This window comes from Dendrobium catenatum, unplaced genomic scaffold, assembly GCF_001605985.2.
Source record: "Dendrobium catenatum unplaced genomic scaffold, ASM160598v2 fragScaff_scaffold_1557, whole genome shotgun sequence".
In the NCBI taxonomy this organism is placed as follows: Eukaryota; Viridiplantae; Streptophyta; class Magnoliopsida; order Asparagales; family Orchidaceae; genus Dendrobium; species Dendrobium catenatum.
Window position 1 is genome coordinate 5174846 of NW_021320019.1, and position 17260 is coordinate 5192105.

The window sequence follows — 17260 nt, forward strand, 5'->3', positions numbered from 1 at the left end:
TCCCCCAATCAGTGCCAGCCAAACAAACACACTATGCTTCAGACAGTTCCCTTTATGCCAGACATGCTTAAACCAATTGACATAATCAATATCAATGTAAAACTGCTCAATGTAATGTTTAAATTTGGAATTAGATTTTCCATTCCAGATTAAACAAGGAGTATGTAAATCAGACGAATGATGAAATAAATTTCTCAACTGATCCGGCAAAAAATCAGGTAAATTCCAACCATTGTCCTGAAACGGAAGCCACTTGACAATCAACATTCGGAACAGGTTCTCCCAAATACTCTCTTTTTTTTTTATAAAGGAAATAATAGATATGAACGTGGGATATTTCGGGTGGCGATATGACAGGATAAAAAGATTTGGAGATGCAGCTTTCTAGTTTGTCGCCGCCGTACTTTTATCGCCAATATCCGCTACTTGGACGGTCCACAGAGTGCGAAGCAGAGCAAAGCAGCGGCGCCGACCTCAGCATTGCCACCGACTTGCGGTCTCCTCTCCCTCTTGTAAACCCTTATTCGAACCCTAATATCTCTATCATTCGGAATCCACGCTGATCAGAACCCTAATGACCCGATCGGGCCAGGAATCGGTGGAGGGCCGAGAAAGATGACGAGGAAGTGCTCGCATTGCAGTCACAACGGGCATAACTCCCGCACGTGTCCGAATCGCGGCGTGAAGCTCTTCGGCGTCCGGCTCACGGATGGCTCGATCCGGAAGAGCGCGAGTATGGGGAATCTATCGCTGTTTGCTGGATCCGCTGCCGGCGGGTCGCCTGCCGATGGGCCGGAGATAGCCGGAGCAGCGGGTGATGGATACGCGTCGGAGGATTTTGTTCAGGGGTCATCTTCCAGTTGCCGTGAAAGAAAGAGAGGTTAGGCGAATGTTGTATGGTAGTCATTGTCTTGAATGATTTTGGGTCGTCTTCTTTTGTGACAAGATTTTTTGGTTTCTCGATTTTTAGGTATATGCTGATTTAATAGTCTGCGCTTGATTAAATAAGTGGCAGATTGAGCTTGTTCGATTTTTCGCTTTAGTGGTCAATTTGTTATGTTTGATTAAAAAAAGGGCCTATGAAGTCGAGTTGAAATCAGATATATGGATTGTTTCAGTCTATCAATGGGCTGATTAGAAAATGCATCTTCCGTGTATTATTACAGAAAAAAAAAATTGCGGTTTCGTTTCACATTCGATATCGTCCTTATTCGTCCGGTTTACTTTAATACTTGAAGAACGATGCAGGTCACAGCGTGTTGCTCCTTTGAAGGAAATAGAAACAAAGAGGATTCCTTTAAGATTTGGTTGGATTTTCATAATTATTTCATTTCAAAAGACTGTATTAATTTTCCTTCGAGTAAAAGGATTGATATCTCAGTAATATCATTGATGATTAAATCCGTTTCTTATATTCATTATTTTAAGGTTCGTGCTTATAGAAACCATAAAGAGTTGAACTGTAAACCCACTCCACTTTTCACTAAAATGAAAAGCAAAAACATTGTGGTTGAATGGCAGCATCGGGGAAGTAATAGGTCTTAGGGATATTTTTTATGGTAAGGTTGAAACAGCAATAACAAGAGGAATGATACTTAGAAGGCTTCAGGCGGTCTCATATAGTTCCTAACTCATTCGGGAATGAATGACATCTAATCATTCCTAAAGGTTTCACATGATTAGTGGTTAGGATTTTGCCAGAGAAAGAAATTATTAATCTCTTTCTAGATTTAACAGAGTGACATGACTTAGACTATTACTTAGTAGCCCTTGTACTTACTCAATAATGGCAAATGAGTTCAAAAAAGAAGGAAAGGCATAAATGCCCTAAACAAATAAAGAGAAGACAAAACCTTGTTAACAAAATTTTGATGCTTACTCTACTTTAATGTCTTAAAAGGTAGGGATGTAGTTCAAAGTGTAAATCCCTAGGCACGAGTGTAAGCCCATGAATTTAATATTTTTAATCTTCAGAAATAGGAAAATATGATTAAAATTATCAAATATTAGGGAATAATTAAATAAATTCTAAAGACCATTGACATATGAATCATATTCAAACTCCAATTGACACAATAATATAAAGTTAAACTAAATTAGACTTCAAAAGGAAGTAAGAAAAATAATCATGCACTTCTTAAGCCCTTTACCTTTTATATATTCTCTAATTAAGCCCTTTACCTTTTATGATTTATCTAAAATTAGATGTAAGTGCAGGTTGAGCTGTTGCAAATTCAATTTCAGGAACAAATTTTAACTCATTTAAGGCTTGAGTCTCATCTTTTAATACATTCATAGTTGTTTCCTTTAATTTTGTTGCATATGCGACTGAAACAAATGCTGGCAAGATGTGTTGCATGCTTTTGGATTTTTGTTAAAATAAGGCTGAATCATTTGGATTTAAAACTAAAAGCAAATAATATTATCATTCAAGTTTTTTACATAGACAAATAAGAAGGTTATTTATTATTCACTATCATTTAATTATTTGATAATTTTAAATTAATTTAGGCTAACTTGCATCATGGGTTTTATTGCCTTTCCAACTGGGCACAAAAGACGCACTTCATGTTCTTGGGGTGATCTCTAGGCCCATGGCCATGTGCCATACCGCATAGGCCAAATTTATCCCTCTAACTTCATTGAGGGCTATCTCATAAAATGCCTTTTAAAATATTGATTTATTATTACATGTAGTGGGATATTGGTATTATCGATGAATGGCTTGATGAGGTCCATCAACTCTTTTGAGTTGAGAAGAGCTTTCTTTTTGAGATTTAAAATCTTAATATTCTAGAAAACTTTAAGGCAAGTGAATTAGCCTTTCATGTGGCATCCAACTATCGACTAATGGTGGATGCTCGAACCAACATATTTGGTATGTTTGAATGCTATATGGCCTAAAGGCAACCTTTTTTGCCACAATCTGGTCAACCTCATGCTGCTTTGGTACTGTTTGATGGTAGGATGTACATAAGCTTTACAATAGTGGAAGCAAATATTCCGATTGACGAAAAACTTATGATAATACAGGTGGCTTATACCCTGATAAAGCAAAAAACTTTCTACAATGAAAGGTGAATTAACATGAATGTATAAGCATTAAGACCAAGCTTTCTAATGTGCTTGTTGGTTTCATTGGATTTAGTAGGTAGTTTCTTACAGGTGGAATGTTTTTTCTTTTGGAAGAGATGAATCCTCATCATCTCTTTGGAAGGCTTAGGATAAATACCACACGAGTTGCTACTCATTGGTGCTTCTTATTAGGGGAGTGCAACAAGCAAGCGAAACAAATCTAAAGTGGCATGATAGACCTCATTATAGCTGTTGTTTTTGTTCTTTAATTCTCTTTATTTGTGTAATTGTTAAAGCTATTTTTACTTTTTTTGTATTGGAGGATTGTTTGTGTAATTTCATATTAAATAAATACCCTGGGGTGTGGCTATAAATAGTCCCCTTACCCTTGTTTTATACCATTCAATTCATATTTCTTTCAAGTGAATTCCTTCTCCCATTGTGCTAGCTATCAATTTCACAGAAAGAACCGTGAACAAGGATTCCTATCCCTGATAGTCTGCTGTTAGGCGTGCTGCTGGTGTCCTCGTAAGGCATGAAGTTACTGTCACATGGCTTTGGAAGAACCGTGGAGTGGTGGTGCACCATCTCTTTTGCTGTGAAGAACAAGAACTGGTGAAAGGCTGACTGGAGCCCTGTGTGAAACAATGGAGTTCAGGTTTCTGCAAGTGATAAGAAGATTTCTTGGATGAAAGCACCGGTTAGTGCATAGAGTTGGGAGGATTTGGCAGAAGAATGATAATTGTCATGAAGATTCCATAACAAATGAGCCAAAGGAAAAAAAGAAGATCAATGCACAGGGATTAATTAATAAGAAACATAGAAACGCGTTAATCTTCTTATGTCTAATTATTGAGTGTTTATCAAAATTAGATGACATTTTTCTCTATTGGTGGTAATAGAGCTAGATCAAGCAGATCAAAGAGGCAGTAGATTAAAGATTCAATAAAATATTGATGTCTAAGATTGAGATTGAAATGTTTACCTTTCTCAATGATTTCAGCCTTTGGAGGTTGATAATGAAGTCACTTCTTGTGCACTATGGTTTGGATGTGACTATCAGAGGAGTCAATCCTAAAAATTGAAAAAAGATTGCATGGAGAGGTTTTAAACAAAGCACATAGTGCAATTCGTCTAAGTCATGGAGATAAAGTTCTTCGCGAAGTTGTGGATGAAAGAACATCTATCCATACATGTAGAAGGTTGGAATCCTTGTATCTAAAAAATTCTTCTGTTAATCATTTGTTCTCAATAAGAAATTATTTACATTGCAAATGGATGACTCCAAACCATTGAATAAGCATGTAGATGATTTTAATTGCATAGTTTTTGACATGAAAATCATAGGTGTGGGAATAAATGATGAAGATCAAGCAATTATTACCCGAAGTTCATTATCAAATAGGTATGTGTATTTTTTGTGCTGTGTTAGAAGTAAAGGCTGCACTAAATTCAAAATAATTTCAAAGAATGCTTGAATCTAATCAAGATAGTGTGCACTTGGAGGGCTAATTGTGTAAGGAAGATAAAAAAAATGCGAGGCCAAATTATAAGAACCAACCAAGATCTAAGTCAATGGAAAGAAGGAAATGCTTTCTTTTTCATAAAGAGGCCATTTCAAAAAGTAGAGCCTAGAAAGGAAGAATAAGAACCAAGAAAGGGTCATGATGGACGATATGTTGTGATAGTGCAGGAAGGCTATGACTGTGATAAGGTCCTATCAATCTTAGATTTTGATTCAAACAATGAATGTGCCTTAGGGATGCTCCTACCATACATCCCCAAATAGGAGTTAGCTTGAGTCTCTTAATGAAAAAGATGGTGGTGCAGTGTATCTTGGAAATACTATGGGATACAAAGTTTAAGGTGAAGGAGCCATTTGACTCAAACTCTATGATGGCATGGAAAGACTGTTTAAGAATGTGAGTTATGTTCTTGAGCTTGGAAGAAAATTACTTTCTATATTTTGCGATTAGATTGTATTGGATATGCTTTTAAATGTGGTGTTGGAAGTCTAAAGGTGCATAAAGGGGTGTGTGTGAAGGTTTCTTGATCATCAAGAAAGATATTCGTATGAATGGAGTATATACATTGCAAGGTAAATTAGCGATTTCAAGATGTTTTAACTTGTCTTGTAATCTTGTTGATGGAACCAAGTTGTGGTATCAAAGACTAAAACTGGGAAGCTTTAAAGGGCTACATGAATAGTGCAAGTAAAGCTTCACTGGAATTAAGAAGCCTACATATTTAGATTTTTGTTTACACTAGTCGAAAAATGCTAGAGGTTGAAGTTTGTCACTTTAGACCATAATTCTAAACAAAATTAAAATTATGTATATTCAGATCTATGAGGTATTGGAAGAAGTGAGTCGTATGGTGGAGCAAGGTGCTCTCTATCTTTTATTGATATTTATTCAAAACAATTGTAGGTTATTTCTTGAAAAAAAAAATGTTGCCTTAAAAAAATTTAAAATATGGAAGACTCTAGTTGAAACTCAAACAAGAAAGAAGGTCTAGAAGTCAATAGCTGATTACAACCTTGTGTTTTGCTCAGATCAATTAGTAGCACAAAATATCATAATAAGGTTGGCTCCGCAGCAAAATGGGCTAACTGAATGTTGTAACATGACCATTCTTGGAAGTTTAAGATGCATATTGAATAATGTAGTTACACCAGAGACATTCCGGGTAGTAGTCTGTACAATTGTTAATTTGATAAATATGTGTCATTCATCAACTGTTGAGTTCGATACCCCACAAGAAATGTGGAGTGGGCAACCAATAGACTAACTTTATAAAAGTATTTGGTTGCTTTTCTCATGCTCATATTAGGCAGGGAAAATTAGAATTAAGGGCTTTGAAATATATTCTTATTAGATATCCTGAAAATGTAAAAGGATACAAGGAACTAGGTTATCCTAAATGTTTGATGAGCAGGGATGTTGTTAATGAACAATAAATAAGAGATTTACTTTATAAAGAACTATGGCTCAAAGAGAGATTGATGTTGCAGATCACATATTACAAATTTAGGTGGAGCAGTCAAAGAATAATCAAATTCTTAAATAAAATAATCAAGAATCAATTGCAACAGAACCTGAAGAGCCTAGACAAGAAACCATTTGAAGAATACACAGAATACCATTTTGGTTGGCAAGGGATATAACTAGACATATGGTTCAAGCGCCATAAGGATGGACTTGCAAATATTATTTTTGATGCATTTGTGATTGATTTTCTTTTTGGCGATGAACTAGGTTTCTATAAGACCATAGAAAGTGTAGAAGGAAACAAATGATAGCAAATCATAAAGGAAGGGTTAGTCTTCCTCAAGAATGATGATACTTGAGAGTTGATGTACAAGCAAAGAAACAAGAAAATTGTCAGTTGCAAATTGTTGTTAAAAAGCGATGGAATTTTTAGAGAAGAGCCAAGCTTGAGAATTAGGCCTGTAGCAAGGGGGTTTACATAAGAAGATTGTCTAGATTATGTTGAATTTTTATCTCATGTGGTAAGGCATGCATCTATGTGTTCTTTTTGCCATGGTTGTATAGTCTAACATGCACTTTGAGTAATTAGATGTTACAATTACATTTTTGCATGGAGAATTATAGGAGACTATCTATATGAATCAATATGAAATATTTGCTAAAGTTGGAGCAGAAAATCAAGTATATTTGCCAAAAAGATCCTTGTATGGGTTGATCTTGCAAACATTTTTTTCTAGATCTAATGTTAGAGTTTTTTAAGTCTATTAAATTTTTCTCCTGTGAAATAATACAACAACAACAACAAGCCTTTACATTAAGCTTTTTTTCCATTGTGTCCTGTAAGGGTCAAATTCTCATCTAAATCTAATAAAGAAAGGTCATTTCTAATATTTTATAACCAAGTCTTTTTAGGTTTACCTCTACCTTTCTTAATATAAGTCAAATCTAATACATTTGCTTTCCTAACCTAGGCATCGGAAGGCCATCATTTTATGTGACAAACCATCTAAGGTAACTCTCTAATCTTATCTTCCACTAGAGCTACTCCAACCTTTTCACGTATATGCTCATTCATTATCATGTTTTTAAGAGTAAAGCCACTCATCCACCTGAGCATCCTCATCTCTACAATACTTAACTTAATATTATGCTTATCTTTTAATGGCCAATATTCCGCACCATAAAACATTGTAGGTCTCACTACTATCTTATAGAATTTTTCTCTTAAGTTTGAGAGGGACTTTTCTATCACATAACATGCCTGATGCCCTCCACTTCAACCATCCAATTTGAATTCTATTAATAATATCCCCATCTATTTCACCATCACTCTGAACAATAGACCCAAGATATCTAAAAAGTGTGCTCTTATTAATGACTTGATCGCCCAAAGTCACAATCCCCCCACTAGATCTATTAGTACTAAAATTACACTCAATATATTCAGTTTTAGATCTACTCAAATGAAATCCTCTAACCTCTAAGGTTGACCTCCATAATTCAAGTTTACCTTCTACTACTCCTCTAGTCTTATCAATAAGAAGAATATCATCAACAAAAAGCATACACCAAGGTACAACCTCATGTAAATGTCTAGTGAGAACATCCATGACTAAAGCAAAAAGATATGGGCTTAAAGTTGACCCTTGATGTAATCCAACTGAAATAGGTAAATACTTGGTCAAACCAACTTGTGTTTTGGCACAAGTAACATCTCCTTCATACATATCATATCCTTAATGACTTGGATATAAGCATTATTAACCCCTTATATAGAATAATTTTTGCTTTCTTGTTCATAGTTATTAAGTGTGATAACCAGACAATAATCAATATTACTAGCAACTCTATTTTTTGCGAGAGAACAAATTATATTGAAGTGGATTATCACTTCATATGTTCTAATAAAGACGATCATCATACCTCATGTCTCATAATTGTCAGAAATTTTACATGGGCTTTGGGTAAATATGATCCAGCTTGAATGGGATTAATATTATATAGATTTTATTAGAAGTTTGTAATTATCAAATATTCTTTTGATATTTTGCAATATCTTATCTTAATTAAGGATATTCTTCTTATTATTTCCTTTATATTTTACTTATATATGCACCAATGTTATAGTGAAATATATCAAGTAGTTTACAATCATTATAATAATATGCTATAACCATAGCTGTCAATGGAGCAAAATAGCGCGCGCCATGGCGCACAGCGCGGCGCGGCGCACTTACGGCGCCATGTTCATGGCGAGGCGCATGTGTTTAAAATAGCGTGCGCTATTTGCGCCACATGTGAGCCATGACGCATTGCGCACGACGCAAAATAGCACGCCAAATTATTTTTAAATTTTGGTATACTTATGAATATTTTTTATATTTAAAAATATATCTATATTTTAAGATAAACGACTATGCATTGCCCTAATTTCACGAAAGATTTTCTGTTTGCTGCATCTGCCGAACACATCCCGCAGTCCCTAAGTCGAGGTCGCTGAATCTATCCCGAAGTCGAAGGTTTTCTGTTTTATGTTTGCTGCATTCGCTGCTTCCGCCGAATCCAGCCGAATCAATCCCAAAGTTGAAGTCGTTATTTCTGCCGAATCGTCCCGCAGAGCAGTGCTTCTGCAAAATCTGCCCCCTCCTTCGTCTGTTCCAATAAAAAATCTTACCAGCTGACTCTAATTTGTAACCTCCGTCTGTTCCGCATAGCTCTGTTATTTTGCACGGCTATTTCTTACAAGAATTTACAACTTAACAGGTATGCTCGGTACATGCTCGGTACCGCTAAGTAAATGCTCGGTACTGCTATGTATATGTTGGATACCACTCGGTACCGCTAGTTACATGCTCTGTACCGCTCGGTACAACTAGGTACACGCTCGGTACCGTTAAATATCGCCTAGTACATGCATGATACCGCTCGGTACCGCTATGTAAATGCTCGGTACCGCTCGATACATGCTCGGTACCGCTAGTTACATGCTTTGTACCGCTCGGTACAACTAGGTACACGCTCGGTACCGCTAGGTACATACATGATACCGCTCGTACCGCTATGTAAAGGACTTTTTGGTATTCCTCTAGCTGTAAGACAAAGAACTATCCGATCTCTAGGTATCATTATTTACAAAAAAATTAAGACTGATTTGTTATGTAATATTGAAAAAAAAAATTCATTTCTTTCAGCTGATTGGTGGTTGGCATATGGACAAGGAGCTCCCAATTTACAAAGCTTTGCTATCAAAAAAAGCTATAATATTCGGGAAAGATCTAAAGGGAAAGAGAAAGAATCTTCAATTAGGCATGATGTTGCTATTGAGAATGATGATGAGGAGGGTGATGAAGAGGATTATGAAGTAGGAGACAATGTTGAAGAAGATAATGAAGCTTTTTTAACATTTGCTGATGATGATGATTCCCAAGAAGAGTAGATTAAATTCTTATTTGATCTTTTAAAAAAGATTGTAATATTTGAATTATGAGATATTTGGATGTTACTTAGTCGAACTTATATATGTTATGGTTGTCTTTTATTATTATTATAGCTTGTCTTTCATTTTTAATAATATTTCATATTCATGCTTATTATTTTATAATTTTCATATAGCTTGTGCCATGTTCAAAATAGCGCGCGCCGCGCCGTGCGCTATGCGTCATGGCTCCAAATGAACCTTTGCGCCATGGTGCGCCATTCGCCGTTAACATGTATGGCTATAACATATATCCACTATTCCACTGTAGCATACTTTATTTGTTAGTTTGGTATCTTTACAAATTTTTTTAATTATTTTAATTGGGCTTTATTCTAAGAGCTAGTGATGTGTATAAAAGAATCTCCAACTTTCTTGATCAATATGAAGAAATAGAAATTGAATCTTCATATAGTCTAGCATACTCGCTGATTAAATTAATGTTATGGTTTGGAAGATGATGATGGAAGTGAAACTATTTTGGTGTGTAATGATGATTTTGATTCTTAGGTTGATTGGTTTTGGTTTGATGTATATGGGACTTGTAAATAAAGCATTCCTAATATTTTAAACTTAAACTCTATAATGTAGTTTTTTTTCTAGTATTATTTATTATTACAACTATGGTAGTTTATTTGTAAATCTAGTTCTTTTCCTTGCCATGATAGTTGATTTTTCAATCCACTTTTCAATTGTGAACCTTCATTTATATTAAACTAATTTTATGTCTTATTAAGTGTCATTTATTAGTGCTTTTAGGATATTTCTCTATTGCATTGTTGAATAATTAATAAATTATTTATTACTTTTTTATGATTTATGCTATTTTAAAAATATTGTATGCCAAGGTGTTAGAGCATCAATACTCTTTTGTTATGGTGCATTGTTTTTTATTAACAAGTATATTGACTTTATAGGTCATCATATTTTATTTGTTTTTTATGTGTGCTACAAGATGTGTTAAATATATTTTTCACAAATCTTTCTTAACTTTTATCCATGTTGCCTTAGATATATTCTTTTTTTTTTCCTCCTAATCCTTTGACATTAATTTCATCTACCCATTTTATGGATGCATTTTCTACTTTTGTTGTGCATATCCAAACTTCCTATGTCCATTTTCTTATCTTCAATTGATGTTACTCCAATTATCTCTCTAACATTATCACTCAAATTATTTTTCTCAACCTTAACATACATCTAGCTTAACATTTTTATTTCGTTACTTATCATTATTTTCTTATCTATTCAAAATTGAGAGCTAGATTGAGGCACTTTTCTTTTCACATATTTTTATAAGTTTATCTTTGTGTCCCCATGATAGCCTCTTTTCTTATAACTTATACATGATGGGCCTCCATTTTAACGACCAATCTTAACTCTAAAGTTATGTCTTTATCTACTTGTATATAATTGATCCAAGATACTTATATTTATCACACTTAAGTATTAATAATTTATTGATTATAAGACCTCTTCTATATATTTTCTATTATGGGGTTATTTAGTTACTTGAAAAAGAAATGCATTGTAAAATGAATACTTTAGAGTTGTTTGGATGAGTGTAAAGGGTTTAGGCGACATTACTTTTTTGTTTGGTTTAACGTAAAGTGATTGCAATGTAAAGTGAATAGCGGTGGTGGCGACGGTGGTCGGAGACGACAGTGGAGATGGTGGCTGGAGGAGGTGGCGGTTGTGGTCGGAGGAGGAGGCGGCGGTGGCTGTGGCAGTGATGGTCAAGAATAGTGCCAGTGGAGGCCGGCAATGGTGGCGGGGTAGGAGGCGGCAGCGGCGAAGGTTGATGGTGGCTGTCGATGGGTGGAGGTGGCCGGCGATGGCTGCTTGCGGGCGGAGGTGACCGACAAGGGGTGGTAATGCTCTTGAGTTTGCAGTGTATTTGGAAATTTCCCAAATCGGATGAATTCAAATACCCAAAAAATGAAGTAGAATGTAATACACTGCATTTACTTTATTTTTCTACATTTACTTTATTTTTCCTTGATTTTATTTTTTCATCCAACCAAACACTCAAATTATCAAAACCTTTATATTTGGATTACTCTACACCCTAAATGCAGCAAAACAAATAGCCCCTATATTCTATGTTCTAATTTTTCAATTATTTTGAGTATATTTCATCAATTCGTATGATCGTCTTCAAAAGAGAGATGCCAAAGCATCTCACTATAAATAACTTTTTGTATGCATTTTCATAATAAATACAAAAGGATATGAACTCAATCCTTGTTGTAAGCTTGCTATAAGTGGAAACTATTTGATCACTCTATAATTTTTTCTACCATCATCATCACCATAGCATATCTTTGGCACACCTTGACACACCTTTTTTTTTTTAATATGTAATAAATCATTTCTTGTATTACTTAATCATGGGCTTCCTTAAGATTATTAAAATTCATATGAAGATTTTTTTTTCCTCTCTTTATTTTTTCATTAATTGTTTTAATAAAAAACTGTTTTTATAATAGATCTTTCTAACATGAAATCAATTAATAATTTAAAACTGATGTAATTTATTAAAGTTACGTTTGGTAAAAGGAATATAGATGGGAAAAACTTCTTCAGCATCCATCTTTTAGACAGATGGAAGCCCTGTGGTGGGATATGCTATGCTATCCTTGATCTCATGTTCTTGAAAATCTCTGAAAGAACGCTAGTTTCATATTTATTGTGAATCCCGGGTTTGTCAGCACTCAAGGAGTACGGCGATGAGAATATTCTAGTGATAGACTCTACATCTCCATTTCCAAACAATTTCAAGAAAAATACAGATTCTTCGAGATGAGCTTGCAATCTTCATAATGGAAAAATGCTAAAGCAACTTATTTATTTATGATGACAAATTGTTTGTTAGAACTGATTCATTTGTGAACATTGATGTTATCTGAACTTTTCCTTTAACGTGCATTAGTAATTTGCTGGGTTGAATGAATAATCTTTTTTATTGACTTTTAGTGCCTTTGATTTATTGATTTATGCATTCAGTCAATGCAAAAAAGTTACCAACTTGTGCTACTTGACCCTTTTATGTGCATGTTAGGAAACTATTGAAGATTTCAAATCAATTCTATCAATTTCGGAAAAACAGCGAGAAAACTCTTCCAAATTCCAATGAAAATTAGAAAAACAATAGTTTTTATTGCAATAATCAAAGATGCGGCAGAAAAATACCAAGATATAGTTGATCGTCAATTCGAGAGGAGGATCTATCTCTCTCAAATCTCTAGACGCCGCTAGAGCTCAAAAACCTTAACGAAATAGATCTCAAATTTCAGCCAAATTTCAGATGCCCTAACCCTAGGAAAACAAACTATTTAATGCATACAATTCAAAAGAAAATCCCTAAACAGCCCCTACTTTGAAATTGCCCTCCCTACTCTCTTCAAAAACCTTCCTAAACAGCTCCTTGAAGAGTTGGGCGGTCGGGTCCTGCGTACAGGATGCGGAGAATGTTCAGCCTATTTCCCATAAGCTGGTCTCGTATGGACCGACTGGACCGGTCTAACAACATGTCTCTGACATGGGTGGGAATTTAGCGGGTAGATTTTTTATTTAGCATTTCAAATGTATCATATGAATAGGAAGTTACAGCAACCGAGTTGAGAGTATGAAAAAATAGGAATGTTAAGATGGATTATTGCTAGTAAAACTAGAAAGGATGGAATGAGAATGTTTTTATTGTTAAGATGATGGGAATAGCTCTTATTAAACATAAAATATTGAGAAAAAGATTTGATGTGGTTTGGGCGTGTTTGACGGAGTGTAGAAGATGTATTAATAATGCGGGTACTTAGAAATAACATGGAGGTATTAGGAAGCTAAATAGAGGGACAAAATGTAATATGTGCACAAGTGTGAAAAAGATTAATGCAAAGTAGAGTTAACATGTAATAGCACTCAGTATGAATGAATGAAGAGGTAGAATTCATTAAGCTAACCCCAAATTATTTGAATAAGGCTAAAGGTGATGATATCAAACAAAATCTATATTATCTTATGTTCAACAGGGAAATATGGCTATATGTTTGCCCCATTAAATGGTAGGGAAGTACTTTGAAGAGGAAACTGTGATTAGTTTTTGTTATTTTTAGTTATGTGCTAATGAAAAAGATTAGTAAGGCACGTGTTGCTCTTCCAACCTGCTGAAGTTTAGCAAAGGGTTGGTTAGATTTAAAACTTGCCCACTATATTCTTAAGCAGAAAGCTTGACCTCTATGCTTAATCTGTCCATACCTTTCCCGGGGTTTTGTGGAAATCTAGCAAAAGCCAACTCTTGATCCTAGGTGATTGGTTATTGATAATTTTGTTATTTTTAATGTTTAATGAATAAATTATTTGTCCAGATTTTTCAATAAACTTATTTTTTATAATTTAAAATTGTTTTTTTCCTTACGTTTAAGTAATGAAATGCCTTCTCCATGCAGGCGTTAAGATAATGCTACCTTTAATCTCTACTATTTCTATTAACTGTGTTTTCAATTAAATCCGGAAATTCTTCTATTGTTGTAAATTGTATTTTTTTAGCTTTATTTTTTGATGTTGGCCCAATATCCTTTTTGAAATTTAGAGGAGGCCTTTTAGCAGAAGATTAAAGTAGTATCGACTAAATAGTACTAGAATGCAAAACAAAAGTTTTCAAAATGCTGCTCATCTTGTTTCTTGTTCATCAAAACATTGATTGCTAAAAAGTCATTAGACATTTAAGTGAATGGAGTGAAATATTGATTTTGAGATTCAAGGTCATAATTAGGAGAGATCCTTTTATCAAGGTAATGTCCTATGGATTTATTCAAATATATTTTGGGTCTAGATGCTCCTTGCCTGAGCATACCTAAGAATTTCCATTTGAAACTCTACTCTAAGGCTTCGTTTGGGAAGACTTTTTTACTGCTTTTTGTACAAGAAAAGTGCTTTAAGTAGCAGTAAGAAAGCCATCAAAAGAAGCCTAAGTGAACTTGCAGCGAGGAGATTCTGATTGATATTTGAATTGTCTTCATTGAGATCTGCATTATTGCCTGTTTTTGTGAAATCAAATACGTGTTCAGTGCCATATCACAGCCATGAGATAATTGCATGCTTCTTTAGAAACTGATTGTAATTTTACTTTACAAAATTTCAATTAGTTTTACTTCATTTGTGTTGACTTCATGAGGAATGCATTTGTTTTTCTTGTGATTTGCACATTGCCTTCAATTTTATCTTCTCGCAAAGTTTTGGGAAAGCAAGTGATACAAAGGCTTCGTTTGGGACGGCTTTCTTATTGCTTCTTAAATTAGCTTTCTAATTTAAATATTAATTTTTTTTATTATAAAGTTGCTTTAAGAAGCAGTAAGAAAGCCGTCCTAAACGAAGCCAAAAGCTTCCTTTCATTTTGGTTGACGATTTATTTGCAGGGGTGCCATGGACTGAAGATGAGCACCGACTCTTTTTACTTGGTTTGCAAAAGCTTGGCAAAGGGGATTGGCGAGGCATATCGCGCAACTATGTAATAACAAGAACACCAACTCAAGTGGCCAGTCATGCACAGAAATATTTCATACGCCAAACTAATGCAAGTAGAAGGAAGCGAAGGACCAGTCTCTTTGATATTGTACCTGATGAAGTTAGTCTCTCCATTTATCTTTTTCAAGTCTCCTCTTCTCGCGCACCAGGCATTTCCTTTCCTACTTTACAAAAATCACTTTTTAAACATTCGTTTTATTATTTTCAGACTATAGAACCTCAGTTCTTTCCCATGAACTTTCAAGAACCCGAAACACAAGCCGCCGCCGGCAGTTCTACTCCGGCAAATCCGCTTCTCGAGGAGGAATGCGAGTCGATGGATTCTAATAATTACGTGGAAGAAGAAACAACTGCCATCAGGCCAGAAGTTTCAGAACCACAATGCAGCCATCCAATCATGTACCCAGCCTATTTCTCGCCATTCTTTTCCCTCACACTTCCTCGGCTTGGTTGCGCCGAAGCTACTGTGGAAGAACAGGTTCATGAAATTGTGAAGCCAACTCCTGTACATTCTAAATCTCCCATCAATGTGGATGAACTTCTGGGCATTTCAAAACTGAGCATAGGAGAATCTGGCTCTGAAGAAGCCACTCCATCTATCTCAGTAAATTTACTTGGAGGATCAAGCAGGCATTCTGCATTTCATGCTAATACTACTGCCTATCAGAAAACAGCATAATGCCTTCAAAGTAAAGGTTTGCCCGGATATTCAAACAGTTGGCTTCCTTACTTAGGCTTTGTTTGGGATGACTTTCTTCCTGCTTCTTAAAGCAGCTTTTTAGTACAAAAAATTTAATTTTTTGTACTAGAAATCCACTTTAAGAAGCAGTAAGAAAGCCGTCCTAAATGAAACCTTCATGAAATAAGAGTCGATATCATTTCTGGCTAGTATTTGTATGTATTATGTTTTTTTTATTTAGGGGAGGATTTGAAAAAATTGTGAAAGTTTGCCAACTTATCATCAATTCTTTCAAGTCATGGATGCTCTCCTTGTAATGTAGTAATTTGTATACTTTGGAACCATATATATTATCTTCAGCTTTGTTATGGGCTCTTTGTATTAAGGGTCTCTTTTGTGTGAATCATCTCAAGGCTCACTAAACATTTTTGTTATTTTTCATGTTAGCATTCTTTTAGTCTTGGCATTCATGTAGTTCCAATATACACATGTTAATCCAATTTCATAAACTAGCCATTGCTAAATGAAAATTAGAGTATATTTCGAACGATCGCAATATTTCGTTAAGATGTTTGTGAATATGTTGTAAGGAAATTAATTTTTTTTTTATTGAAATCTGCTATCCCAGACAGATCATAAAAGGTTGCGTAGAAGTTTGAGTAGTTGTTAGTAACCACATACGTATATGTAAATTAGATTAATCAAATCGTCGTAATTTAGGAATGGATGTAGTGTTTTATAAAGTTTGTTGTGGGAAAAAGAATTTATTTAATTTGGTTGCAAAAATTACTTTTGTATTGTAGGCTTGTAGATAAGACATTTAAAATATATTAGTATTCATAATTTCAAGAGAAAAAATTATAATATTTAGAATTATATCTCATTATTTTATATTAAATAGTTTTTATTTTAATTTCTCATTATTTTTTTATTATAATACTTATTTGAATAATGGGATTTACATACATACCATTTTATTTCATGCTATTTATAAATCTAACATCTAAAATTTTAATATTATATGCTTACTACTCATTAAATAAATATGAGTTCATGGAATAAAATATTAAAGTTTTGGATGTTAGATATGTAAATAATATGAAATAAAGTGGTATGTATATAAATCACCCCCTTTTTTTTTCTTTCATTATTATAAATAAGTTGGCTTGTGTAAATTCTTAGGGGCTGTTTGGTAGCACCAAAGATTTTATTTAAGTAGTATTTGGTAAATCTTCTAAATCTATATTTACGAAATCCTTAGGGGGTTAAATCCTAAAAATTGTTTGACAATATTTATGATAAATTATATGTGATTGTTTGACTATTAAATTCAAGATTTAAGGTGGTTAAAAGATTTGACATTCTTTTCTTGGATAACTAAAACATTTAAGGTGGTTAAAATATTAAAAATGATTAATTATTTTTTATAATATTTTATAACAATTATTTCTATTTAAAATCATATTTAGTCCTATTAATTATTTTGAAATAACTAAATATTTAGCTAATAAATTTATT

At 34.2% G+C, this 17260-nt stretch overlaps 1 protein-coding gene across 2 annotated transcripts; it reads left to right on the top strand.

Moving 5' to 3' along the window:
• Nucleotides 1-356: 356 nt before the first annotated feature.
• On the top strand, nucleotides 357-16148 carry LOC110111176 (transcription factor MYBS3). 2 transcript variants are annotated; one of them, XM_020842934.2, is made up of 4 exons: nucleotides 357-512; nucleotides 593-880; nucleotides 14955-15163; nucleotides 15272-16148. In XM_020842934.2, the coding sequence occupies exons 2-4, from the start codon at nucleotides 616-618 to the stop codon at nucleotides 15740-15742; spliced, it is 945 nt and encodes a 314-aa protein (XP_020698593.1). In that variant the 5' UTR covers nucleotides 357-512; nucleotides 593-615; the 3' UTR covers nucleotides 15743-16148. The 2 variants fall into 2 exon arrangements, with proteins under 2 accessions (XP_020698593.1, XP_020698592.1); XM_020842933.2 differs by having other exon boundaries at nucleotides 365-880.
• The last annotated feature ends 1112 nt before the right edge of the window (nucleotides 16149-17260 follow it).